Source organism: Hippoglossus stenolepis, chromosome 9 (assembly GCF_022539355.2).
Source record: "Hippoglossus stenolepis isolate QCI-W04-F060 chromosome 9, HSTE1.2, whole genome shotgun sequence".
NCBI lineage: Eukaryota > Metazoa > Chordata > Actinopteri > Pleuronectiformes > Pleuronectidae > Hippoglossus > Hippoglossus stenolepis.
The window spans coordinates 25,133,641-25,161,311 of record NC_061491.1 but is presented as its reverse complement, the minus strand read 5'-3'; the positions used below and the strand labels follow the sequence as shown (position 1 = coordinate 25,161,311).

Here is a 27,671-nt window from a genome sequence, read left to right as displayed (position 1 = left end):
CCTGCTACACAGAACTCTTTTAAGCTTTGATGGTGAATGAATTCGTCCCAAACAGCTGGACGAGTGATGGATGGTCCTGCAGCAGCCAACAGCACAACTTTGTCTCACGCGTCATGTTCACAGAAACACACATGTTCCCGAAAAACTGAGCTGCAGTCACAGCATAACTGAGTCTTTGAAAGCTCTGAGAGGCTTAGCAGATTATACCATTTTCATGGATTTCACCTCATGCTTGCTAAACTGTGTGTGTTTGTGTGCACACACCTCAGGATGGCTCCCGAAGTGATCCTAGCCATGGACGAGGGTCAATACGAGGGGAAGGTGGACATCTGGTCCCTGGGTATCACCTGTATTGAGCTGGGTGAGTCTAAATCTACCCCCTGGTTAAAAGTGTATATATTTAACAGACTTGAGCTTATTAAAAGTGATGCATGAAACAAGTTGACACAGCAAACGTTTAATTTCAAATCTGCCTGATTCAAGCAGATTGTGGTGATGGTGAAAACTTTGGCACTAAAGCCTCTCTCTCTTCTTCCTCTTCTTTCTCTGTCTCTTTTTTCAGCGGAGCGCAAACCGCCCTTGTTCAACATGAACGCCATGAGTGCCTTATATCACATCGCCCAGAACGACTCTCCCACGCTGCAGTCCAATGAGTGGTGAGTTGAACACGCTTCCCAAATATTACAGTTCTAATTTACCCCCCCCCCAAGTCTGAAGAGTTCCAATAAGTATTAGGACCACGGTGAAGGAAATAAAAGAAATTAAAGATATTGAGAACATATTTTATATATTATGAGAAGTTGTGATTGAGAAGAAAATCATAATATTACAAGAAGAAAGTTATAATTTAATGATTTTACATTCTTTTACCTGAAAGGTAGAACAGAAATATATTAAGAAATAACTAGGACCAGGAAGTCTGTGAGGTTCTTTCTTCAGAAAAGACTTTCTCACAAAACCTTATCTCAGTCCTGATACTTGAGGATCTGATGAGCCCAAAGAAGTTTTGTTATTTCTGAAACCTACACTTAAGTATAACTTAAGAAGATGCTCCACATTCCATATTCTAACGCAGGCAACAGGTTTCCCCGTCTGAAATGACAAGTAGCCTAAAATTACAACTTTATTATCGTAAAATTATTTTTCTTGACCTTGTTCTGAAAAAAACCTCAAATGATTTTTTTTTCACTTTAAGTGGCCCTAAAACAAATGTCTTTTTTAAATGCATCGCTCAGTTAGTGTGATACTTCAAATTGTTGCTTCGGAGCATAAGTGCTCATTCATTGAATAAAAAAACCATCAAATTATCAAACTCGTTCATCTTCAATCTAAATAAAATCCAGCTGCTGGTACAATATCTCCAGTCTACTGTAAATACTAAAGCTCCGTCCGATCCGGGCTCAATCAGAGTAAAACACATCCCTTTGTTAATCTGCTCGACTTGTGATCCGAGCCACAGGCCTCGTGCAAGGTCGCACTCTTAAGTCTCTTATGTAATTACCTGAGAAGCCTCCGCCACAGAGACACTGTGAAAATACTCTCGTCATTCCCGCCGCGCTCACACGCACGTTGTCATGTTTATCAGCATCACAACAAAGCAGTGTGATTATTCTAATATTATTCTATTATTCTTTTTGTTTGCTCTGCTAACTAGGCCGTTTCTCTCTGCTGACGCTCTGTGTTCTGGCTGTAATGTGGAAACACAGCCTGCTTTATGCATTACTTTAGGCTGCTATCAGCCTCACAGCTCATGACTGTGGATGCTAATAGATTCTCCAGAGACGATCCTTCCAGACATAAAAAAGAGAAAAACTTAAAGCAATTTAATTTGGGCCAGCAGGTTTTAAACAGCTCTTTGCTGTCTCTTCTCAGCATCAGCCCATCACACAGTGTCGGAAGAAGCACTTCACTTCAGTCAGGGCCGGTCGCTCTGCCTTAATGGAATTTGACATTTTCAAGTTAAGTGTAGCTAAAATTAATAAACTGATCATTGATTTCTGCTGATATAGAATATATCTACGGTAACAAAGACAGATTTGGTTATTTTTCTTCTGTGTCGTAAATAGTAATAACACAATGGGTGTTCATTGTTGAATGGAGGACTTATTTTAGGAAGATTAATCAGCTCTAAACAAAAGAGTAACTGGAGCATGAAACGATTTTAAACACTCAAACAACAAAGTCACCACACCTGAGCCATTTGATGATTTATGTTCTCAAATAACAGATAAATACCTTAAGAACACATTTTGTATAATTGCATTGACTGTGACAATGTTTACATGGACACCAATGTTTCCAAAATGAGTCTTAAGATCCTAATTTGAGAATCGCTTATTCTAAGCATGACCTTATTCAGGTGAAGATAATCATCATTTGTGTGTCAGTGTCTTGTTCAGACTATTGTCTTAATCAGTTTGATATTAGAATATTTATGTCCATATAAAATTGTCTATAGCATAGTTTACACGTTAATATACATGATATAACCAATAGTTATCCTTTATTATTTTACATTGCTGAGCAGACAAGAAGATATTTTTATGAATGTGTAAAGAAGTAGATGAACTAGATTAAAACCCTACTATCAGTGAAACAGCAAGGCAGCAAATAATCCAGCGTTCCTCCGAGTTGCTGTCGACGCTGCTCACACACTGCACATGAGGTGTTATTGTCAAGGGAGGAAAACAGCACTCGTGAATCACTATATGATTCCTGTGCCAGCAGTTCTCCAAATGTACTTTCCGCGATGAAGTCATTACGATGCGTTAACTAAGTTATTGCAAGTGTGCATCTTGTGCCGGGAAGAAGCAGAGTGTTGCTCTCTCCCTGCCTCAGAACAGCCCGGAGGCACCACTGGCCTTTCTGTGTCTTCCACCTAAGCTCTCAATTAAATCAGGATTCACTTTCACACTTTACAGGAGAGCACGTATTGTGGGCTCGGAGAAACGAGGCAGGGGGAAACGTTTCGAGTCAGAATTCGCCGCCTGTGACTGTGATCGGCCTTTTTTTGTAAAATTAGCGTTGGTTTCTACCATCGTGCTGAGGCGAGCGACTGTGTGGGGTGGCGCGGGGTTGTGGTATTTTTGGAGGAGCTCCAGCGGCCCGAGGCGTTAGCAACATACCGCCAGATGAGACTAGTAGAGACATCGGCTCTGGAGTGTTACCTCACTGCACAGAAAACACAAGGCTGCACTGTAAAGACCCTGACTTCACATACCTTCACTAAAAAAAATGAGCTGGAGGTTTTGTTGCAGTCACTGACCCTGGAATGGCCCTAAACACTCATTTTCACGGACAAAATCCTAAATAGCATCATGGGCTGTGTGTGAATGACCCAGAGCAACAACCTGAAACGGTGTGTTGCATACACTGTGTTATCGTGATCATATTTTTAGATCTGAGTCAGTGGCACAGTGCTCCACAGCTCCAGTGGCCTATATTTTTTATAGCTCCGCATATTTACATAATCCGTATATGGTTCATGTATGGGGCTACGCGGGGGGATTACATGGGATTGTTCCGGTTTAATTAATTGATACGATAAACACAGCACAACAGAAGATTAATCACCATCACGTTAAAAACAGCCCTTGACAGTGGGTGCAGTCTGTGCGGCTGAACGCAGCCCGTCATTAGACCATCACTGCTGTAATCTCTTTAACCTGTTCTGATCTATAACCTCCATCTCACTCCTCTTTACACAGGTCTGACCCCTTCCGGAGCTTTGTCGACTACTGCCTACTGAAAATTCCTCAGGACAGACCCTCGTCGGGGGAGCTGCTAAGAGTGAGTGGGCTTGCTTTGTAATCCCCGCAGCCGTGACCTCACTTCCTGCCTCAGTTAGTCCCAGAGCCAATGTGGATGAGTCACTCCCACCCACCCACGGCTCTGTAATATGCAAACAGATACACAGAGTATTCTTCCAAGCGCAGGAACCCCTGCTGAGAACTGCCTTTTTCTGATTTTATTCCTTTTTTGTCCCCCATTTGTCGTAACTCTGCTTCTTGTGTAGCTTCAATCCTTCAGGGCCCCATAGAGCTTGTGTGCTCGCTGCTTTCACATCAGCACTTTGATCCGTGCACAACTGATATGAGCTTTTAAATGGTTTGTCTATCCATCATTTAGCGAGTTGCATGACAGGATAAATGAAAAACGAGAACTACGGAGGTGGCGTCAAATGAACATTAAACATAATAAAAACAAACCTAAATTATATTTCTAAAGCCTAGAATTTGGACAATGAACATTCCCCTGTACCTGACCACTTGATCTTTTTGTTTGTGACCATCAGATAAACCTATAGATCCTTTAAGAGTTGTATGTGCTTGGCGATCACGCTCAACAGCCCAGCAGCGTTCACACCTGCCTCACCTTCTGAAGGTGTGAGGTTTCTCTAGCAGTTAAACCAGAGGGTCTGGACTGTCATCGGGATGCGATCGACATTTAGACCCCTGACCCAAATCCAGTCTGAAAAACCATTAAAGAAGGATAAGTAGTGACCCGACCAGATCAGTGACGAAGGGGCTGCTTTATGTTGAAGGGCTTTTTGGGGGGGCTGTGGTGTAGCCTGTGATTAATTCCCCACTTTCACTTCTCAGACACACACACACACACACACACACACACACACACACACACACACACACACACACACACACGCCCTCCAAGCTCTTAACAGGGGAAATCAGGTCACTAATCTGTGGCCTTGAGATATCACTGCTCTGGGTTCAGGTTAAACACACTCCCTGTGTACCTCGCTCAGAGTAATACTCATTATATGAATAATGAAATAATAACCGCTCAGTGGCCTCCTCCCATAAGAACTCATGCGAAAATGCGTTTATGCGAAAATTACTCTCTTCAACAGCTAAAAATATCTCCGGGTGGATGATTCTGTAAATTAAACAACAAAGCACATATAGTCCCAGTGTATAACCAGAGGTTGTGTTCAAATGGATAATTTTATCAAGTCAAGATAAACCATCAAGTTACAGGAAAGAAGAAAGTCAAGACAATTTCATAATCTGGATTTTAGGCCTTAAAAAGTCTTAAATGTGTTTGAAATATAACGTCACAGGTCTTAAATACATTATTAATTATGTCAACGTTCATTCATGATCACGTTTCATTTTGGTCGCGTTTTAATTGTCGTGTTTTTAACGGCGTCACATCTGCTATCTGAATTATGTGTAGTTGTTATCACACTGATGTGTGTTCAATTGCTATAAAAAAAATGGGAGGAAATGACATGATTGACAGCTGAGACTGACTCGTGATTGGTCAGGTGCAAGAATCAGCGGGACGTCGATCCCACGGCTCCACGATCTCGACTGTGCAGACTTGACATGTGCAGGAGGGCAGCGTTTGTATTCAAAGGTGGAGACTCGTGGTCCATCTTTATATAAAGTCAATGATATTAAGTCTTAAATTTAACTTGTTTACACCTGCAGGAACTCTGAGTTAATACTAAACGATAACAAGTATTTAGGATCATAATTTGCCGATCCCCTACAAAGTAAATCTGGTAGAAGAGGCCGGCGACGCTGCAACACAGAACATCGTGTCATGTCCCTTCTTCTTAGCACCACCCCCATAATGAGGAAGAATCCTGGAGATAACTTACGCTGGCTGATGGGTCGGGGGTGGCCGAGCGCGCGCCCACACTCCATCCGTCAGAAAACGGGACAAATCACTCTCATCTCTATTTTCAGAGCAGTGATGTCATCCCCCCCGTGTCCTGACTAACCCATTACACCAGCATCTGTCACATGGAAGAGGAAGGTGTGCAGAGGGAGAGAGAGAGGGAGATGGACCTAAAATGTGCTTTTATTTTTTCACATCTCGTCATATTTATATTTTAGTCTGACGTTGGAAACATTTTTAGCCATTTGAGCCGAGCGCACAATAATTTATGAATGAGAGTGACTAAGAGGAGGTGTGAGTGTGTGGTGGAGTGGGTAGAGGAGCCGGGCAGAGAACATGTTGTGTTTTTGGTTTATTTTCACCAGCCCTGTCCCCCCCAACTCTGCCCTGATTATGTAACAGGTTGAATAATTTCATAAATACACAAAGACACCAAATTACACCGTCATCGAACTACAGACGAACCTGTCATAGCTTAAAAATCTATATGAGTCACCGCTCACTTTAGAATGATGATTCTATAATAACCCTTAAATACATTTTTTTAATTGTGGACCTAAAAGCCTCTCATTATCATCATATTCTTAAACAGTTGTTTCTGTTTCTTGCTATAATTTAATTAAAGCCGTCATTAATGCAGAGGAAAATACAGAGAAGACATTAATCACTGGAAAGAAGAGGATCAGGAGTATTTGAGAAAATCGATTTTATGAACAGTCTTTCACAGGAAGATGAGAGTCCCAGGATCAGCTGAGCAACCTGCAGGCGCCCTCTAGTGACAGGCACAGTTGTGGTGTTTATTGAAATGAATGGATGAAATAAGTCAAAAGCAGCGCAGTGAAAAGATGTAAAATATGATCTCCTTCAAACACAATTTATATATATTTAGATCTTTAAAGCTGCGCTTCAAATCACAGTTTTTCGTATTTGCTGAGAAGTAACTTATCTTATTCGATCTAATCCAGCAAACACTGTCTTCTTCTTTTACTTTATTGTTTATTATTTGCTATTAATATTTAAATTGTAGATTAAATTGCTGTAAATTGTAACATGTAGTCTGTGGTAAATCATTTTAGGTGAAAACCCCTGAAATGTAATTGCAGTAGAACACAGACGCATTTCCATATTGCTCGTCAGCAATAAAAAAAAAAAAGGGTACATTTGTTTCCTCCTTCTATCCTCTTCTAATTAACTTAAGACCCAACTTACTAATTGACGCTCTGCCTCTCTTTCTCTGTCCAGCATGATTTCGTGCGTCGGGAGCGGTCGCCACGTATTCTCCTCGACCTCATCCAGAGGACCAAGGACGCCGTGCGTGAGCTGGACAACCTGCAGTACCGCAAGATGAAGAAGATCCTCTACCAGGAGAAACACAACGGGCTGATGGGAGAGAGCCAGGAGGAGGAGGAGGTGGGAGGAAGAGGGACACGGGGGGGTGTTGATTGGACAGTGTTTCAGTGGAAAATAAATATATATATATATTTTCTTCTGTAATATAACACAAAAAAAAACTGGACGGATTTCCCTGAAATTTGATGGTAGGGTTCCAGGATCACTTTCTTTAACATTGCAAGACAGGATGCTTTTCAACATTTTGATGATGATTAAATTTGACAAAGCAGCGACCAGTGCTCTGTAGCAGCGGCGGCTGAGACTCATCAACGCAAGTGACCTTGTCAATCACAACAACAGCACATTCACAACAACAACAACAACAACAACTGATTCTCCAGTTCGGGTTCTGTGCACCGAGCCGATCTTCACTTTGAATAGGTGAACAGCTCTTTGTGCAGCAGCTAGTTTTTATTTGCCACTGCTGAATTTCTGCAGGTCACTTTTACAGTTTCCGAAAAATATATTGCAACAGCACGAACACAGGTCGGAGAGGCTGCACATTTATTCTTAGAAATGGACTGAAACATTTAACAGAATTGTTGGATCACACGTTTTTCTCAGTGGATTGATCGTCCAATCCTTTTCCACTGCAGCCCATCAGTTTCTAATTCTAATTTAAGAACAGAATTGCTCTGCAGTGAGAGACTGATTTCACTTGATCTGAGTCAACAGTGCAGCATCCAACAGAGGATCTGGGACTCGCAGTACAGAGGGAGAGGACAGGTGTCTTTGTTCAAGCGGATGTTATAGAAGCCCTTCTTCTGCAGCTGCCGCAGCCTGACGTCGGGTTGAAATGCCCGTTAGTTGACCTGGTCTGAGGCAGCATGAACAGGCACGGGCAGCCAGCAGCCACAAGTCCTGTCATCCTACACCACGTGATGCAATCCAGAGCAGCCACCAGACCTCAGTGCAACGAGACACCCCTGAACGCTGCACTGTATAAAACCCTGCAGTCCCAAAGCGTTCTGGTTTTAGGACAGGGTGCAGTGGAAAGATTGATTATAGCCTCCTGATCTACAAGTCTCTTACTGGAGACTTGAAGACTGCGCTGCTCTTTAAAGCTGTGCAGTTAGATTCCGCTTTATGCATCATGATCACACATTGACACCACGAAATGACACAAGCATCCGAAGAGTTAGGGTAGAACACAAATAAGATTAGTTCTGCATATATTACCATGAAAGACACAAGTGTATATTTTCATCTGTGCACCATTCCATGACTCTTAAGTGCCCGTTTGTGGAACCACGTCTTCATGCATGTGTGTGGACGTTCCCTTGCAGGACAGCGAGGCGGCCAGCTGTAAGATGAACAGCCTGGGCAGCAACCACTCCATCCCCAGCACCTCGGTCAGCACAGGCAGCCAGAGCAGCAGCGTGAACAGCATGCAGGAGGTGCTGGACGACAGCTGCTCCGACATGACCATGATGCACCCCCAGGACTACGGCAGCACCCTGGACTCCTCGCCGCACACCAAAAAGGTAAAGGTCATGGGTGAGATGAGGGAAGAGCGATTAAAAGTCATAACCAAAACCAACGGAGTCACAAACTGAAAACCAGTGAGAAGTTCTCAGCAGATCACAAAATCTTCTGTCTGAGCAGATGAGCTCACGAACCCCTTCACTGAAACCATGTCATGGCCAATATATGTTTATCCCCTTTGCTGATATCTGGTGATGGTGGTTACACGTGTAATTTCCCCATAGTGGATCAAAAAAAGGATTATTATTATATTCCCACATTATCGTATTATAAACTCCTCATTCCACTGATTTCCATTCTGTTTTCTCCTCTCTCGTCCTGTGTGGAGTTTGCATGTTCTCCTCATATGTGGGAACTCGAGCTTCCTCCCACAGTCCAGAGACATGTTGTCAGATTAATTATAGACTCTAAATTGCCAGTAAGTGTGTTTGTCTCTGTCCATCGCCCCTGTAATGGACAGGCCACCTCTCCATGGTGTAACCTTAACGTTAACTGGGACTGACTCCAGCCAACCAGTATAGATAATGGATGGATAGTAGTATTCTTGTAGCACCCTTCCATGTACTCCTATTTGTAGGAATCGTATTCCTCAGTACATAAAACCCCACGCCACTTTCTTTATGTGGTAATGACAACACTCCAGAAATGGAAACGACACACTGCTCCGTTGAAAACATCCTCTTGGTTTTTCTCACTGTTTCCACGAGTGTGTGTGTAATCCCCTCCCCCCCCTGAAACCATGGAAACCATCGACATAGTCCTCACTGTTTGGCAGATTGCTTCAAGTTCATCACAGACACTGTTCACACTCCAAGAACAAAGGCTGTGTACACATGTCGACAAGCAACACACACACAAACACACACACACAGGCTCTTACAACTCACACACACACACAGTCACACATTACACAGAGGTCAACACAATGCCTAACGTTCTCATTGAATACCACATATGACTGAAAGATGTGTGAAGAGAGGGCTGTCACTGCTCCGTCATTCTCTTTCTTCATCTGCTCTTTTGTGATTTGACAGTGTGTGAATACGCACACAGTCAGTTGTGTTGTTTCAAGTTCAGGGGGCTGAACTGAGAACAAGTGAAAGTGACACATATTGTTGTGAGACGCTGATGAAGATCCCTTCTCACATGAATCAACTCTCGAGTGTTGACTTTTCATCGTGTTTTGAAAGGTTACGATTGACACAGTTTCAGCAGCGGCTGATGATTCCTTTTGATAATTAGATGTCGTGTGATTAAACATTAATGGGAAATTTTGTTATTTAAAGAGTTTTACTAATGCAGAGTTCAAAGGAGACGTTTGATGATTTTTCATTCGTTGTGATGAAAGATTAAAATAGCCAAAAGTCTGTGAGTCACGTGAAACACCTCGTCATTCAAACCACTGTGATGTCACACGTCATCACACTACCCCACATTTGCATTATGCACAGCTGACAGCTAGTCTGGTTCACCTCCTGGTAAGGCAAGAGCTGAGGCCGACATTTCTGATACGCACTCGAGGCGGTTGACCAATCATAACAGAGTGGGCCAGCTGGCCAATCAGAGCAGACTGGGCTTTATCGGGAGGGGGCCTTAAAGAGCCTAGTGTTTCAGACAGAGGCTGAAAAGAGGAGCTGCAGCAGTATGAGGACAGTGATGTGTTTTCTGAACATTAGAGCATGTTAACATTTTCAAGTGATAACACAAATTATGAATATGATCATAATATGTCTCATTTAAACGTATAATGTGTAACAATTCCAGACTAGACCTATGTTGTGTATTTTGTTGACTTGTTCTTACATTATCAAAATGATTTCCAACGATGTTCAAAGTCAGAAATCCACAAGTTTAAGTTTTGGTCATCTTTTAATTTTGACATATCAGCTTTACATTATCACCTTAGTGCTATAACTTCCCAGGCAAATGACGTATGACTTGTTCACCTCAGTCTCATTAAAAGAAGAAAACTCTGTGACTTCTCCTCATTGTGTTCCAAGCAGGACCATCAGTACAACTGGGACGATGGGCTCCACAGGGACCACCGACCAGAGCTGAGGCCGGCCTCCTCCGACAAGAGCAGTCAGGTTCAGAACTACAAGAACCAGAGCCGCTTCGCCACCATCAAATCGGCCTCTCTGGTGAGTTTAGCAAAACGTGTTTTATGTGCCTGTGAGGTCATTTTCATCACCTTGACAAAGTGTGTTGTTTGGGGAAAATCAAAAAATCAACTTCTCGCAGATGTTGTGTTTACACTGCAGCAGCACACGAGATCACAGATGAGGAATTGTTTTGTTTCTGTCACTGATTTGTGAAGGACGTGGACTTTGAGTGTGACGTAATGTCTCCGAGCTGGGAAAAATGTGTTCTTGTCACGTTGTTTAGCAGATCTGTCTTTTCCTTGTTCCTTCCTCTCTGCTTCTTTCACCAACTCTTTGATATTTACTCTTTGTTTTCTGTACTTTTGATCATTATTTTTCTTTCGTCTCCATCTATATTTTGGTCTTCACCTCTCTCCGGCTCCACAATTAACCATTTCTCCTCCTCATCCCTATTATTCACCTCACTCCTTTTGTTTTTCCTCCTCTTGTACTATGCTTCACATTACCTCTCCTCCCCGTCCTCCCTCTCCTGCTCTTGATAAACCAGCGTTCTCAGATATTCTCAGTTGAAGGGGGTGGGATTTTCTCTCTCTCCTTCTTTCTATGTCTCCCCCTCTTGCTCTCTCGCTCTCCCTCCCTGTCTGTTGTCATGGAAACCAGCTCTAGTAACTAGTAAGTAGTCGCGGTGTTGTGTGTAAGTGTGTGTGTGTGTGTGTGTGTTTGTGTTTACCCATCCATGACCTAGTGGTTTTAATTCTGAGTCCTGTCTGTTGTCAGGTCTTAAACCAGACCACACGAGCAAGGCAGTGTGTATGTGTGGTTGTGTGTGTGTCCTTGACCAGCACGTGAACCACTGATAGATCAGGGGCTGTGTGTATTATTCACACACCACTGGAGATTTCTTGTGTTTATATTTATCTTACAGTTGTGGCGTCTCATATTTGATAGGATCTGTATGATTCCTTCTGGCCATTCTACATATCCAGTGAACCCCAACGCTGGAGCCACTAAAGTATGAGGGTTGAAAATAGAAACATATCATCAAATTCCAGAGTCAGAATCCACCCTGAAACATTTCCTAGTGATATACGGTTCCTTTCTTTGCTGTTTTACTTTTCCTTATGGGGGGACCTCGCCAAAAAAGTATAAAATAAGGTAATTACTCTGTCAAGCATTTGTTTCAGTGGCCCCTGGGGAGGAAGCACTGTCTCAGTTTTATCTCCAGAAGCCTCCACACTGTGGTTTCCCAACCTTTCTTGACTCGTGACCCTTTAAAATTAAGCAGTGTCTTGACTCCATGTAAGCCAACCAGTTAAAGTGATTAACCTTCTTGTGTAATATAAATGTTTTTCTCCCGGTGAGTCATGTTCGACTTCATGAATGGGCCAGAAATTCAGGAGCTCTCTCACTTCACGTGCACGATGCGAAGAAAGAATCGCTGTCCCAACATGCTAAAAACAAAAAGTACACAAATGTTTTAAGCACCAACGCCTGGATGTTCAATTTGCACCACAAGCAGGAGAAGGTGCAGTCACCTGGGTGTCATGTTTCCATCGCTGCCAATCAGAGCTGGAGCCTCGTCTGCCTGAGTCATTTGACCGGGGAGTGAATGTCGATTGTATCCTATAAAAGGCAAAAGCCAGATGTTAGTGGGTTTTGTGATCAGTGGAAAAGCAGCTATAGGTTGTAGATTAATGACCTTTTCCACACTTCCTCCCACTATACAGAAACGAAGCCAAAATCTCTTGAAAACCAACACCGCCACCTTGCGCCAAAGTCATGATTTACAGCTAAGACTGACTCTCAAATGACGTTGAAAGTGCAAGATGGCGACGTCTGTATCCGGGATATTTTGGCTTCATTTGTGTTCCACAGGAGGAAGTAGTGACACGTTATACATCTTTATATGCAGACTATGGGTGAGACACGTCACCCATGTTATAAGAGACGAGGGGTTACAGGAGAAGCCTTAAGTTTAAAGAAATTCTCTCCTGAGCTCTATTATGTTTTCCATCATTCATCTGTTTAAGAATCCATTTAATATCACAGAAGCGTTGTCAGAATGCTGCAGAGCTCTAACTCACACAGTCCTGTTTTAAAACTGTTTTGGTTCTTTGTAATTTGCTGTGGATTAAATTCAAACTAGAATCTGAGCAGCCGAGGTGGCACACGCTGTGTCGGCAGCTCTGTGTAACTGAAGTCTTGAGCAGAGACGGCATCATGTAAACCACAGCGTGTGATTGTGCCGGTCCTGCCCGCCGGCGCTGAAAAAGATGACATCATGTTTTTTCTCCTGAGCGCAGACGTCCTCAGATTGGCCTCAACTCGCTGAGACTGGAATCAGCAGGTAGACAAAGAGAGAGGGAGAGAGAGGAGCGGGGGGTCCAGATGGTGAGGGGTGATGGAGAGATGAAGATGGAGAACGGGAAGAGAGAGAGAGAGAGATCATGAATGAGAAGAATGGAATTTTTAAAAAAAAAGGAAAATAATCCAAAAACTGCAAGTAATAAGATGCATCCTCACAAACGCAAGTGATTCCAGAGCGAGAAGTGTGCTCGTGTTTTCAAGACAAAGGAGGAAATCAAGGTGATGGAGGGAGATTCAAAGACATTAGAGCGGGAATGAAATGAAAGAGCGTCACAGCAGGAGGAGGAGAAGACGAGGAAGAGGAGGAGGAGGAGGATACAGACAAGACATCAGAGATGAGAAGGACAGGATAGATAAACAAACATGTGAAAAAATAAGAGCAGCACAGATCTGGACAAGATGTACAAGACAAAAAGAGGGTGAAAGGATTTGATACCCAGAGATGACATGATGCAGTCTGATATAACGTGAAGAAAAGAAAGAAATGTTCAAGAGAAGAGATAAAAGATGAGGGTGAGAAAGTGCAAACTAAGGAGAAATGATCGAGGCAGATGTAAGCGAAGGACGAGAAGGGAGAGAAACGGTGGAAATACAAAAAAACGAGAAGGAGGCGCGAGCGGAGTGAGAGGGAGGGCAGGGGTTATTATAGGTCAGATGAAGTAACTGACTGAAGCTTGAGGTGGCACGAGAGACAACAGCGTTATTAAAAACTTCACCTCGTCTACCGATCGTCTTCAGCGCTTTGAGACGCAGCAAAACACACTTCTTCCCCATCAGCTTTAAACCCATAACAATATATTTTAATGGTATTTATTAGTTATTTAGCAGAAAATGGATTAAAAGACTTCCTGCAGGTAGATGTCAGAGCTTGTGGTTAAACCAGATGCACAGTTTTTGCGTTTGCATCCCTCCTGAGCTGTTACATGAGAACAAATTTGTCCATGTACAGGAAAACGGGGGCAATAAATGAGGGTCTGTGGAGGTTTTTAACTTCCCTCCTTCAGCCAGACGACTTCACCACATGTTACTATACATCTGTACTAACATTCAACGTGCAGACATTTCTTCTTTTTCTGTCTCGCACCTGACAAACAGCCAGAAACACTGGACTTAACTTCATGTAATGAGGAAGGACATTAGTGAAATCATGTTTTTGTCTTTTTTTGTTGGTTAGTTAGTTAGCAGGATTGTGTTAAATCTATGGGATGGATTCCTACAAACCTTGGTGGAAGGAAGTGCTATAGGTGAGGAGAGAAACCATTAAATGTTGGTGTGGGTCTGGATCAGGGGGAAGATCCTGGAATATTTCTACTTTTTCTCTCATATTGCAAGATTGGGCATTTTTCAACCTGATTTCTAAGAGAATAATTCATGGATCCTGATGAAAAGAAAGACGAGTGTTTAGGCGAGTGATATTTATGAGTAAGTGAAATCTGGTGCACATCCAAACACAAATCCGGATCTAGTGAATTTAGACCGTTGGGCCTCGGTGGAGGTTTGAGCTCTACTTGGTGTCCTTCCAGTTCAACTCGTGTTTTTATCTTCTGGTTTAGAACAATTCCAGTGTCCTGCAGAGCTTCTTCCACGTCTCCTCCAAATTCTGTCAGGGTTGAAAACCTTTTAACTCAAATCATGGGCAAAAGTAGGAAAAGAAATGCCCCTGTTCATTTAAAAAAAAGTCCTTTAGCAGCACAAATATTGTTACGCGTGTGTTGCCACCATCAGCACATTTCTTCTACTCAGCAAATAGCGTCCTCTCAGTGCAACACAAACGTAATTTAAGACAGACCTCCTCCAACTGCTAATTCAGCAGCATAACTTCGTTCAGCCGTGAAATTCCCACTGATCTCACTGGAACATTCACCTTTCGCCTCCATGCTGCCCCTCCACTCCCTCTGAATATGATCTCCTTTGCAGGGCCTGAGCCTTGTGTGAAAGAGGCCATCACATGACGTGACTTGGCCCTTTGTGGCAGCGTGCAGGGTGGCAGCGGAGCAAGTGACTGGGATTGGGAGCAGCAGCAGTATTACAGTAGGGGTATTGATTCAGCACAGATTAAGGAGCGGAGCTCAAACCTCCATCTATTTCCACCTCTTCCCTTCTAGATGCTCTTACTTTACTTCTCATTATTTCAATTTTCTTACCTTCTAACTCTTCTGGTCATTCTCCATCTGCTGCTTCTCCTTTGCAATCGCCCCCTCCCCTTTATCTCTCTGCCTTCTCCCCTCCAACCTCCCCCCTTCAACTTCTCTCACTCCTTCTCAATGAGGTATTCATGTGACCCACCTGCTGTACGCCGCTTAGCGTTTGCCCGACTAAAGAGCCGCTCTGTGCTCTTGTTGGCCTGCGGAGTTGGCCTGCCTCATTCGTAGTTCATACGCCTGCCTCTGCCGCTGCGTGCCCAGGGCTCGAACCAAGGAGAGAAGTGAGGGGGGGTCCTCTTCCAGTAAAGGGGTGGGGGGTGGGGTGGGGGGTCTCGGGGTGGCATCGGAGCGCAGACGAGGTTCTGTCAGACGTAGGATGCTGCACAAGGTTCCTGGATGCTGGTGCACTTGGCTAAAGTAGCCATCATGTTTGGCCGGAGGAGTTCAGGTGGAAGTTATGAGAAGATGCGGAGCGAGTATTACTTGGACGTGGAGAATCCTTTCTGTGCTCAGGTTGGTGTGTCGGTCGTGGGTTTTTCTAAAAAAAAAAAAAGAGAAAAAGATGATGTTTCTGTTCAGACATTTAATTTGATGCTTATATTGGATAAAATGTGATGATGGAGATGTTCAGTTGTGTTTTGCTTTTCACGTTCCATCTGGTTTGAACACATTTCAGATGGTTTTTCGGTTTCCTGATCTGTGCGGTGACTCTGTGTGAGATGGTCAAATGAAAGAGCTTTTGTTTGGCTCAGAGCTAAAGGGATTTCACAGTATTTATTTTTTAAAGTCTTAATTTATTTGAAATCACTTGTGTAAACTTTTTAAGTTCCTCACTGGTAACAGCAGCTGATCTGAAATTAATTTTTTTTTCAACTAATCAACTCATCAACCAAAAGATGACCTGGATAAATTGTTGCAGAATATTTACAAAGAGCAGGTGACAGATTGAACATTGGAGCTTTGATTCACCCTGTATTTTAAAACCCTTTCATTTCTTGTGTATGTACAACAACATTGTTTTAAGTCTGATCTTGAATCAGTTGTCGGAAGCGCTCACATCTCCCAACTTCTCTTCCTCCACAGGTGACCAAGCAGATCCACGAGCATGAGCAGGAGAGCGAGCTGCGGGAGCAGATGTCGGGCTACAAGCGCATGCGGCGGCAGCACCAGAAGCAGCTGATAGCCCTGGAGAACAAGCTGAAGGCCGAGATGGACGAGCACCGGCTCAAGCTGCAGAAGGAGGTGGAGACGCAGGCCAACAACGCCTACATCGAGCTGGAGAAGCTGGCCAAGCGCCACGCCGTGCAGAGCGAGAAGGAGGTGGGCTTTGTCGGAGGGTGGTCGGGGGGTTATTGCACACGAGCGGACGCACAAGTGCAGTAAACTCTTAAGTTATTACACAGATGATCGCAACGTGCAACAGTTGGCTCGAGGGATAGAGTTTGCTTTGGAAAAAACAAGGGAGGAAATGATGCTGTAGTTATTAAGATTCTGTTTCTGGAGCAGAGTTAGTTTGATTCTGCTCAGAGTTGTTATTGTTCGCTCTGGGAAAGAAGAGTTAAGTTAAGACCTAACACATTGCTGCCACCCAATGATACATATGATGAAACACAAGGGCAGAAGTAGGTCAGAAGATGTCACGCTCTGCAAAACAAGCTGTGTATCTCGGTGATTAGCGTGCGGCGTGCCGACCCGGCCCCAGAGATAATATATCTGCTCATAAAGACAAGCAACATAAACACACAAGGTCACATGTGTGTGTGACACATCGCTCTGTTAGACCAACGGTTTATTGCATACTGGTTAAATCATCTTTTTATTGAATTTCTATAAAACCAATCACCTCAAAGCCCGAAGTCTTTAACTGATCGTGGTGTAAATAAACAAGACATGAGAAGTTAAAGGGGCTGCAGCTATTTATAAATATTATTATTATATAATTATTACCTCCTCCTTGGTGGAGTTTGTTTTTTATAGTTAGCAGGATTACGCAAAAAACTACTGAACGGATTAACACAGAATTTTGTAGAGGGAAGCAGACTTTCTTCAACATTGCGATTCCAATGGCTTCTCAGAGAATTATGAGTGAATCTTGATGGGAAAAAAATTGGACATTTTAAAGGTTGGAATCGACGAGTTTGTGCAATTTCATGAGGATTCATATAAACATCTGGATCTAGTGGATTTAAATGTGGTTTCATAATGGGTGTCGGGTTTTGTCAGCAGCTGTATGGTAAGAAATTGGGCACAAAACCTTTTTAAATTTAAAATGATTTCAAAATAGTGAAATATTTTGGAAAATGTTTAGAATTTCCTTGAGACCAAGGGGACGTCTTCACTAGATTTGTTTTCTGTGACCGGGAGTAAAACAAAAAGATATTCTCTTCATAATTATATAAAACCAGAAATCCTCCGCTAAGATATCCTGGAAATATCATATATACATAGTTTTTATCACTGAAATTTTAAACATTTATAAATAATAATTCAATTTTAAAAAACAATTTATCAAGAAAATAAACAGGAAATAAATTCAGAATGAAAAGAATAATTAGCTGCAGACCTGCAACTTCTCACGTTTGGTATTTTTGCTTGAAAATCATTGAAATCATATTATTTATAGTTATCTTGATATATACAGTACATTTTAGCTTGTATAATTCTCAGTTTAGTGCTGAGATTGTGTTGAGTTAAAATATTCTGACTGCTGAGCTAACTGCTCCTCGCCCCTGTTCTCCCTGTCTCCTGCACCCCCCCTCCCCCCCAGATGAAGACGGCGTTGGCGGATGAGAAGAAGTTCCAGCAGCAGATCGTGGCACAGCAGAAGAAGGAGCTGACCACTTTCCTGGATAATCAAAAGAAGCAGTACAAACTCTGCAAGGAGAAGATAAAGGAGGTGCCCCACGTTCTGCTGTTTTCCTTTTTTTCATCCTTTTGTGCGCTTCTCCCTCGTGTGTGACACACGGTCCAGTCGGCTGTGCACAGTTGAATCAGCCCTCCTCCACACAAACATGCACATTCACTACCTCCAAAGTGGTCTTTTGGAAAGTTGTGTTGAGTCACACCGCCCACTCACCGTGTACCTACACATGTATATACACACAAATGAGGAAAACCCACAAATCCATACGCACAGAGCAGCGTTTATGTGCCTCCGCAACCTTGAAACCGAGTCCAGATGATACTCCTGTGGGCCGCGAGTGTGATGCACTGTGTTTTCAGTTAGGAGATAAGTGACCAAAATTAGGTCAGCGCCGTTAAAAGAAAGCGTCTCTGGCAGGGAGAGATATTTCCCACCAACTGAGGGCTATAACGGAATTAGACACCACAGAGAGCGAGGATCAGGCTCATGTGTTAAGTGTATTAGCGCGAGTTGTAGATTACCTTAAAGCCCATGAAAGAGAAAGAGAACTCATACAGCGGAGGGAGAGATTCGGCAGAAATTATGGAGCTTTTCAACCATATGAAAGTCAGCTGTGGTTCGTGACAGAAGGTCAGCCGGAGTTTGGCATAAGCTCCACAAACACACGATAATGTTGACGTGCACGGAGGCTTTTTATTCCACATTCAGAACATGTAGAATATGTAATATAATAGTAAAGAAAATCTGCTTTTCACACATTCACTGGTTTAAACTAATCCTCAATTACGTTCCTCATACAGTGCCATTGATGGATAATCCCAAAAATTTAAATTTCAGATAAATTACCCACCCAACATGTCAAATAAATCTCGTACAGATTCCCATCATTCATTGTCCTTTGGTTCATGATTGATCCGTGTGTGAACTTCCACCTCTTCTCAGGAGATGAACGAGGACCACAGCACACCGAAGAAGGAGAAGCAGGAGCGTCTGTCCAAGCACAAGGAGAACATGCAGCACTCCCAGGCCGAGGAGGAGGCTCAGCTCCTGGCCCAGCAGAGGGTTTTCTACGACAGGAACTGCCGCGCCTTCAGACGCAAAGTCATGATCAAGAGGCACGACTTGGAGCAGGAGCAGATCCGAGAGGTGTGAAGAACATGCATATATGTATTCTTAATTTAATGGTTAAATTCATGATGTAAGTTCCACAAAACACTTTCAAAATAAAATCCCTGTTCATTAGTTTTTATTGTTTGTGACAAGGCCCGGAGTAATTCTCAGAAAACGGCAGCGTGTCCTTGATAACTGCAGCCATTGTTCTGATCTGATCAATGAGGCGTTTCCTATTAACTGTAAGAAGATTATTGGAGTAAAGCGTCGCAGCAATGTCATAATCTGAAAAGCTGTTGTGTAAAGAGTCTTTATGTGGGAAAATACACATTTTACACAATAGTTTTAAATCCCAAATTAATGGAGATTTAACGTGTGATATTTATGGATTTTGTTGATAATGGCAACAAATGTTCTGAGACTGAAACAAACAAAGAAGAAAATTGATTTCTAGTGGGGGAAATGATAATTTACAATAATAATAATCAGTAGCACCTACAGCAAGTCATCCAATCCCCTTCTTCCTCCATGTTTCCTACCTCCTAGGAGCTGAACAAGAAGAAGACCCAGAAGGAGATGGAGCACGCCATGCTGATCCGCCACGACGAGTCCACGCAGGAGCTGGAGCAGAGGCAGCTGAAGACGCTGCAGAAGCTGCGCATGGACCTGATTCGCCTGCAGCACCAGACGGAGCTGGAGAACCAGATCGAGTACAACAACCGGCGCGAGCGTGAACTCCACCGTAAGCACGTGCTGGAGCTCCGGCAGCAGCCCAAGAACCTCAAAGTGAGTCGACGCAGAGAAAGTCTTCACTGCAGGATCTTTAACATGTGGTTGGTTATCGTCTTAAAAGACAAAGGGGCTTGAAATTCAAAACCAAAACCTTTTGATTTCAGATCCATTTTAACAAAGATGTTCTTGTCTTTGAGAATATAAATTGGAGTCACGTCTTAAGGTGAAGCAAACCACGAGTCGTGTTTGACAGTGATGAAACAAGGATGTAACAAATTCATTTGAAAAATAGAATAGCACTCAGTTGTACCTCCGCCAAGGCCAAACAGTTCCCTTAAATTCAATCAAGCTGCTTTCACCAAGTTTCAATAATATCAGTTCAGTCGTTTTTGTGTGAACCTGTTGACAAAGACAAACAGCAATGAAAACATAACTTCCCTGGTGGTCATTTTGATAAAACAAAGACTTGAACTGGGGTTTTGTCAGATCTTTAACCTTTAGGAGCAGAATTCTGAAGGTTTAACTTCAACAAACTTAATAAAGACAAAAAGCAAAACCATCGACTTTAAACCTGATCAACACCTTCTCTCATTCTTTTGTCTGTCCTCGCTCCTTCAGGCTCTGGAGCTGCAGATCAAGAAGCAGTTCCAGGACACGTGTAAGGTGCAGACCAAGCAGTACAAGGCCCTGCGCCACCACCAGATGGAGGTCACGCCCAAGGCCGACCACAAGACGGTGCTCAAGGCCCTGAAGGAGGAGCAGACGCGCAAGCTGGCCATCCTGGCCGAGCAGTACGAGCAGAGCATCAACGAGATGATGGCCTCGCAGGCGGTGAGTCGAGAGAAGTTAACGTGGTCATTGTTCAATCATCAATAATGAACTCTTATTAAATCACGATGGTATATTTCAAAGTAAGAAATTTAGATCTTTGAAGGAGATTCTCTCTCCACCTTTTGCTTATGCTTGTTCTCAAATTGTATCTTATATTGTTCTCTTCTTTCTCACCCCTTGTCCCACCCTAATATACAATCTCACTTCATCCCGTCCTCCTCATCTCCTTCTCCATGTCCCTTCTGTCCCTTTTGCCCTTTCATCTTCTTCCATCCATTATTTCTGTCTCTATTCCTCTTCTCTCTCTCTCCTCCTATGTGTCTTATCCATGAACCCCTCCACCCTCCCTCTCCCCTGTCGTGGTCCGTGGTCGGCCGTGTCAGCTGCGTCTGGACGAGGCCCAGGAAGCCGAGTGCCAGGCCCTGAGGCAGCAGCTGCAGCAGGAGATGGAGCTGCTCAATGCCTACCAGAGCAAGATCAAGATGCAGACCGAGGCGCAGCACGAGCGCGAGCAGCAGAAGCTGGAGCAGAAGGTGTCGCTGCGCCGGGCTCACCTGGAACAAAAGGTGCCAAACTAAAGCACCCAACACGTTTGACACACTCATAACATTTCTCTGAGCTTTTCAGATGTCAGTTGAGTAGTTTGGTCCTTCGTGGTGGCCCAGGACATGTTGGCATACACATTAACACAATGTGTGCAAAGGTCTGAATGGGTCTTAATGTGTCTTGGGTACGTTCATACGTGTACATCCAATTAAAAGGGCAAAAAGGAAAGTAACCTCATCCTCAACCTCGAGAAGACATGAAAGAACATAAGCACACATTTTAGGAAAGTACATCACAAACAGGATGTAAACAAACCCTTTAAAGTCTGAAGCATCTGAGTCTGTAGACAAATGAAAAGTCCAAATACAAACATCTGCTTTTTCAGAGGTTTCCTTAATGGGTTGAGTATAAACGGCTCCTGATTCACGTTTGCTTCCACCTCAGCAGCCACGAGTTCACACAGATTTCCGTCTCCACAGGTGGCGATGACAGTGGCGTGGCTTCCTGCGGGGAGCAGGCGTCTCTCCCACACACTCTCTACCCCATCGTATTGTTCTATTATTACAACACCTCTGTCGGCTGCTGTTTGTCTGAAATCCCTCAACAGCACATCTTTCTGTTGCTTTTACATTCTCTTAAGTCAGGTTAGCTGCGACATCTGCAGCCGTGTTACAAGCTGACAACTAACTTTCATGCTTTGTGCTGATTTCCCTCGACCTCACACACGTTGGACACAGCTCCATCGATGTTTGTCCCCTAAGTCGTTTACGAGACGCTCCAGACAGAGACACGTCTTCGGTGTGAGCGTTCAGACAACCTGCCGTGTACTCGGCTGACATGTGATCAGGTCAGAGCGGCCGAGTGCGCCTCCCTCCACAGTGACCGACGTCATCGACACAGTCTAGTAGACAGCGCTCCGACAACAAAGACACATTTGAAATGCCGCCTTGATCCAGTTCTGCTGGGTCCAGTGTGGTCTGTGCCAGTGGCGGTGCTGTGTCGCCCTCTCCTGGCTGCGTACAGCCCTGCGCTGTGGGGACCGGTATGATGTCATGGTTTTAGAAGCACTATTGTCCTCTGGTTCGGTTCATGGTCAGAGTCTGGAGTTTTCTGTGCATGCTCAGTAAGTCGCTCAGATTGCCGTACTGCGCCATGCGGGGGCTTTGTCTGCACCTGAGTCTGTGTGCTTGTGTGTGTGTGTGTCTGTGTTTGTGTGTCGACCTGACGTGTGAGTCTGAAAGATGAAGCAGACACAAAACAACTGATTAACCGAAACCTGATTAATAAAACTTAACCCGCTCACACGTTTACAGTTTGAGAGAGTGCTCATCAAAGTTTGCAGCCGCGACGTCACTGAGTGAAGTGAAGAAGACGAACGACTGAATCATGAAAACGCAAAAACACAACGAGCCTGTGGTAAATAGAGATTTACAGTGAAGAGCTGCTGGTTCGACTCCGCTGTTCATCAGTGGTGTATTGAACTGTGTTTTTCCTGGAGAGTGATTCTCTTTGTTTTGTTTCCCTCTGGCAAGAAAGAAGAAATGAGACCAGTAGTAAACTCTGTGTCGATGTTATTACTGAAATATCTCTCCTCTCCTCTGTGGGGATAAAAGATGAACAGCAGCGTCTTCTCATTTGTTTTCTGATTCGTATTATTCATATTCTTATGAACAGGAATAAAGATAAAAAGGCTAAAGGCTTTATAAATGTTGAATCTGTCCTTTCTCACCACAAGAAAACCAAGCTCCTCTAAAACCCACGTTCCAGTTCACACCAAACACTCGAAGGGTGTATTGATATTATTGAGAATAGCTGCATTCTCCATTTGTACATGTTCTTCTGGGACATGAAGGGAGCAGAGTAAACAAGAATGTTTTTCTGACTCGTCAAATTGTCCTCTGAATATTTGAATAGTAATTTTTCATCTCTGCTCTGAGCCTAAATCTTGTAAATGCCGTTCCCCGCAGATTGAAGAGGAGCTGGTTTCCCTTCAGAAGGAGCGAACCGACCGGATCAAGCACCTGCTGGAGCGCCAGGAGCGGGAGATCGACAGCTTCGACATGGAGAGCATGCGACTGGGCTTCGGCAACCTGGGCACCCTGGACTTTCCCAAGGACGACTACAGATGAGGGGCTGCTGCTGCTGATGCTGCTGCTGATGCTGCTGCTGCTGCTGCTGCTACTGTCGTCTCTCCTCGTCACCCCCGGGCGTCCGTCTGCCTCTCCTCTCCTCCGACCTGACCTGACTGTGCAGGTGTTCACTGCTGCTGACGTCCTCACACACACACACACACACACACACAACAACAACAAAACAAGGATCCTGTGTGTGTCCAGTGGCCGGTCGACGGCCACCACCTTAACTTTCCCCCCCAACCTCGTCTCTCGTCGTGTCACAAGATGACAAAAAAAAAAAAAAAAATGCTGGATAACGTCCTGTAGTTGTCATGATTTTGTACGAACAACGATAACGTAGTCACGGTGTTTTCTTGTTTCTTGTGCAATGTGGAAGACGAGAGAAGGAGGGAGAGAAAAACGAGGACGAATGAAACGGCTCCACAAACACCCGGTTTTTTAGAGGTAATCGATTTTTGTCGTGCGTTTTGTCGTTTTTTGGTCTCGAGCGGTGCAAAAAAACAAAAACCTGTTCAAAGCGATAAATCAAACTTCCACAGTCGTTCTCCTGCACTGCTTCTTTCAACACTTTTTTCTATCCTCGACTCATCAGGACATTTTTATGACAAATTTGAATAATTTGATACGAACATCACAAAGTTGATAAGTACACTTATAAGGATAATGATAATAATTCATGTGACTCCTGCGGTCGATTTGATTACTGAGGGTGAATCATGGTACTCTGTGTTTGTATCGTACTGATTTCTCTGCACTGGCAGCCAATGTGAATAATAATAATGATATTAATAATAAAACGTGTCACATGAGCTCCAGCTCCCAGATAGCACAAAGGGCTTCATTGTGGGGGTCGGACTTGTACTTTGTGTATAGAAGGATTTATGGAGAGCTTTTACTTATTTTCGTATTGTATTTTAACTGTCACTCATATCGAAAAAAAAGAATTTTTAAAGACGCTTTTTCCTCCCCCCCTCCTCAGATAGTATTTGAAATTCATTCTATCAATGGGATTATCTTTTTATTTTTTTTTTTTTCTGGCTTCTCGCGACTCTCGAGCCGTGTTTTTAGTTTTTTTCTTATCAACCAGACCAGTATGACGCTTTATTGTTGCATGCACTTTAATTTTTTTTTTTTTTCCAGGTTAAAAAGAAAGCATGAATCTGTCAGAGCTTTTAATTATATTTGTAAATAAAGTGCTCATCACACAAACTGACGACGTGGTGCAAGTTGTTTATTCTGTAAAATAGAAGTTTTCATGTTGGTGTTATTTTTTATTTGGCCCCGAGATCCAGGATGAGACCAACGTCGTGATTGGCTGCAGGTCCTCCTGCTAAGGATCAATGGTATAATGTATTGATTGATATTTGATTTTAAAGTACAAACACTTTTCCAACATTTAATCAGGTAAAAATCTTTATATTTTACCTCCTAATTATAAAGTTTGAGACACTGTATCGTAGCCTGGTTCTACAAGTTACATATCTCCAAAAATAAAATGCTCAATAGAACAAACGCTTCAAATTATTCCTCATTTATGAGAATATATCATCACTACTTCATATTAGATTAATAAAATGTTATTGAGGATCTAAATTAGTCGACTGAGTAACTGCCAAACGATCAGAAAACACTCGAACCCAGAATCCAGTCAGTGTTGAACAGGTTTATTAAAGACGATCAGGTGACATCACTGGTATTTTTGTCACAGCGTGGGAAGGCAACAGTGGGAAAAAGAAAATATTCAGTGGCACTAACAAAAAAGAAAAATACTGTTAATGGTTGTTTTTTTTTGCCACATGTGAGAACGGGAGCTTCCTCCACAGGAACTCCTAGTGCAGGTTGAGGATTTTTTAATTCTCTTATTTTCCAGCCAGCTGCTCGTACAGCTTGGGGACGTACTCGTCCCACTCCGCCTGGTAACAGGTTCCCGCCACCGGGGCTCCCAGCTCGTACTTCTGCCTGAAGCTCTGGAGCTTGAACTTTCCGCGGCCGTCGCCGCAGCAGTTGGTGAGAACGGCCTCGGAGCAGGAGATGCTGCCGGGCTGCTCGTACACCAGCCACACATACCTGTGGAGACCTGGGACACACAGAGGGTTCGTGGTTTGAATCCGAAGGTCTGAACCAAGCTTCCGGTATTTATTTGATCTGGTTAGTTTTGGTTTCAAAACTACAACAAAGACTTCTGTATGACACACGTATGATCTGTCAAAGGAAGGAACAAATCACATGTTGGTGAAACAGCAGATTGAAGTGGAGCTCCACTCTCTCACCTGTGCCTTTGGGAGGTCCAGAGCCCACGTAGTCGGACATGACGCAGCCAGAGGACACGTCGTTGCCCTTCATGTTGACCACCAGGAAGTGATGCCACTCCCTTCAGGGAAAGACACAAACATATTGAAGCTCTGTCGTGAAGGAGCCCTGAGTCACGATGTAAGACCGATGGATTTTGAGCCAACATGGTGAATATGGAAGTAAAATATAACTAAGCTGCTCTGTGTACTTTACAGTGAGATGACGGGTGTTTGAAAGCATCAGTATAAATACACAATATAGAAAAAGTGAGTGGGACTTTTTGAGGGGGGACAACCAGGGACTAGTGTTCCTATGAGCACAAGACTGGAGCCATGTTAGTTCCCTTCAACTGCATTTCTCCAGTAAAAACAAAAACTTGTATCCCCGAAATTTAAATTAGTATTTTAACAACACAATTTGATTATTTTCTTTGCATCATCAATATCTATTTGTACAGTGATGATTAAATTATGATTATGAATTTTACTTCCGCCAAGCAGGTTATGTTCTCGTCTTTGTTTGTTTGTTAGCCATATTTTGTGTTGCTAAACATTGATTACTCTTCACGTAGTGCTTTAATCATGTACATTTATCTAATAATTATATTTTCATCGATAGTAAAATCTGTATATCATTTATCTACTCGATATTGTTGTCTTGTCCTCATTCCGACAATCTGCTGCTGTGAATTTCCCCAACGTGAGATCAATAAAGTTTATTTTATCTTATTGTATCTCATCTTAACTTATAGGAACATCTTGTTTTATAGATTAATCTCTCGTCACCTGAACTTGGGCTCCTTCCTGCTCGGGGCATCCGGGTCGGTCAGGGCCAGAGTGAACATCTTACCCGGGTCACATCCTTCCCACTCGATGCAGGTGGGTCGATTCTGCACCTGCGGGTCAACATGAGCAGAGTTCACTTCACCTGCAGCTGTTTACCCACGTGGGGGCGCTGTTCCCCCGTGTTTCACATCTACCTCACGTGCCGCAGACATTATATAACCTGGTTCATTGTTTAAACCTTTTTTAAAAACAAGCTTAAAGAGGTTTAATGTATATAAATTCACTTTAGCGCGGTGCTAGCAGTGTAGCATTGAGCTAACCCCCAGAGACGAGGCTGTGCTAGCAGCGTCGTTAGCCCTGCTAGCACAGCAGCTAGCTAGCTACCGGACCTGTGTCGGTGTGAGCACTTTGCCGAGCTCGTCGACCTCCACGGATCCGTATTTCACCGTCAGGGGCCGGGCGGGCTTCTCCTCCACCTCCTGCAGAGCAAGAGGACCGCTCCACTGGCTCAAATCCACCGGCATGTCTCACTGGTAGTCCGCTGACAGACGCTGCTGAGTCCGGGGTGTGGAAGAACCAAGGGGCAACATCCCGGGCTGAGCGACGAGGCCAATACGGAAGTGCAAAAAGCTGCAGTTCACTGGGTGGCCACTTGAGGCTGGCTCCAAGAAGGAGTCAATTCCCATTGACTCCCATGTTAAAAAGCCCGACTTTAGAGCAGAATTAAACCTGTTTACAGCCTGGTTCAAAAAACGGTTTTAGTCTCAATCACTTAGTTCTTCCTTCATGACAACTCTGAGGGGGGTGAATTTTTTTCTAACTCACTCGTTTAAATTATATAGAGGTTTGATATTATGAATAATTGTCACTTGATGGACAGGTGACGTCACCGTTAGGTCGCGGCTCCAGCTCCTAGCCTGTTGCCTGCTCGGCTTCACCTGAGCTAACAGGCTAACAGGCTAACAAGCTAACAGGCTAACAAGCTAACAGGCTAACAGGCTAACCCCCGTCCCCGAACAGGACCTGAGTCTGTGGAGAGGTTTCACTCACATATCGGATGAATAACACGGTTTGATGTTCGGCTTGTTCCCCGGACGGAGAACTTAAAGACGTCTGCGCTCCCGTTTCTGTGGTAAGTAAAGTTTATTGTATGTATGTGTTAGTGTTAGTAGTGATGAGCAGGTATCGGTGTCTCTGTACCTGGCTTGTTAGCTTAGCTCCGCTAGCCTGCAGGCAAGATA

The 27,671-nt window shown here is 43.6% G+C and overlaps 2 protein-coding genes across 7 annotated transcripts in view; one reads left to right on the top strand and one right to left on the bottom strand.

Moving 5' to 3' along the window:
- The window catches only part of taok3a (TAO kinase 3a), a 63,570-nt gene extending 39,004 nt beyond the window's left edge, over positions 1 to 24,566 (top strand). For 4 of the 6 annotated variants that reach the window (XM_035165109.2, XM_035165111.2, XM_035165110.2 and 1 more), the window contains exons 9-21: positions 270 to 361; positions 563 to 656; positions 3,708 to 3,789; positions 6,889 to 7,056; positions 8,325 to 8,522; positions 10,524 to 10,664; positions 16,220 to 16,456; positions 17,904 to 18,032; positions 18,942 to 19,145; positions 19,656 to 19,895; positions 20,460 to 20,672; positions 21,056 to 21,238; positions 23,186 to 24,566. In XM_035165109.2, coding sequence (XP_035021000.2) covers positions 270 to 361; positions 563 to 656; positions 3,708 to 3,789; positions 6,889 to 7,056; positions 8,325 to 8,522; positions 10,524 to 10,664; positions 16,220 to 16,456; positions 17,904 to 18,032; positions 18,942 to 19,145; positions 19,656 to 19,895; positions 20,460 to 20,672; positions 21,056 to 21,238; positions 23,186 to 23,347 — 2,143 coding nt within the window. In that variant the 3' untranslated portion in view covers positions 23,348 to 24,566. Of the gene's footprint in view, positions 1 to 269; positions 362 to 562; positions 657 to 3,707; positions 3,790 to 6,888; positions 7,057 to 8,324; positions 8,523 to 10,523; positions 10,665 to 15,462; positions 15,650 to 16,219; positions 16,457 to 17,903; positions 18,033 to 18,941; positions 19,146 to 19,655; positions 19,896 to 20,459; positions 20,673 to 21,055; positions 21,239 to 23,185 lie in introns of those variants that run through there. The other 2 variants (XM_035165113.2, XM_035165114.2) reach the window with 2 other exon arrangements.
- A 435-nt stretch (positions 24,567 to 25,001) lies between these two features.
- On the bottom strand, positions 25,002 to 27,058 carry pebp1 (phosphatidylethanolamine binding protein 1). Its single transcript, XM_035165118.2, has 4 exons — positions 26,820 to 27,058; positions 26,431 to 26,540; positions 25,624 to 25,724; positions 25,002 to 25,430 (listed from the first exon to the last, which is right to left on the bottom strand). Exons 1-4 carry the CDS (start codon positions 26,952 to 26,954, stop codon positions 25,213 to 25,215), a joined length of 564 nt encoding a protein of 187 aa, XP_035021009.1. The 5' UTR covers positions 26,955 to 27,058; the 3' UTR covers positions 25,002 to 25,212.
- Positions 27,059 to 27,671: the final 613 nt, after the last annotated feature.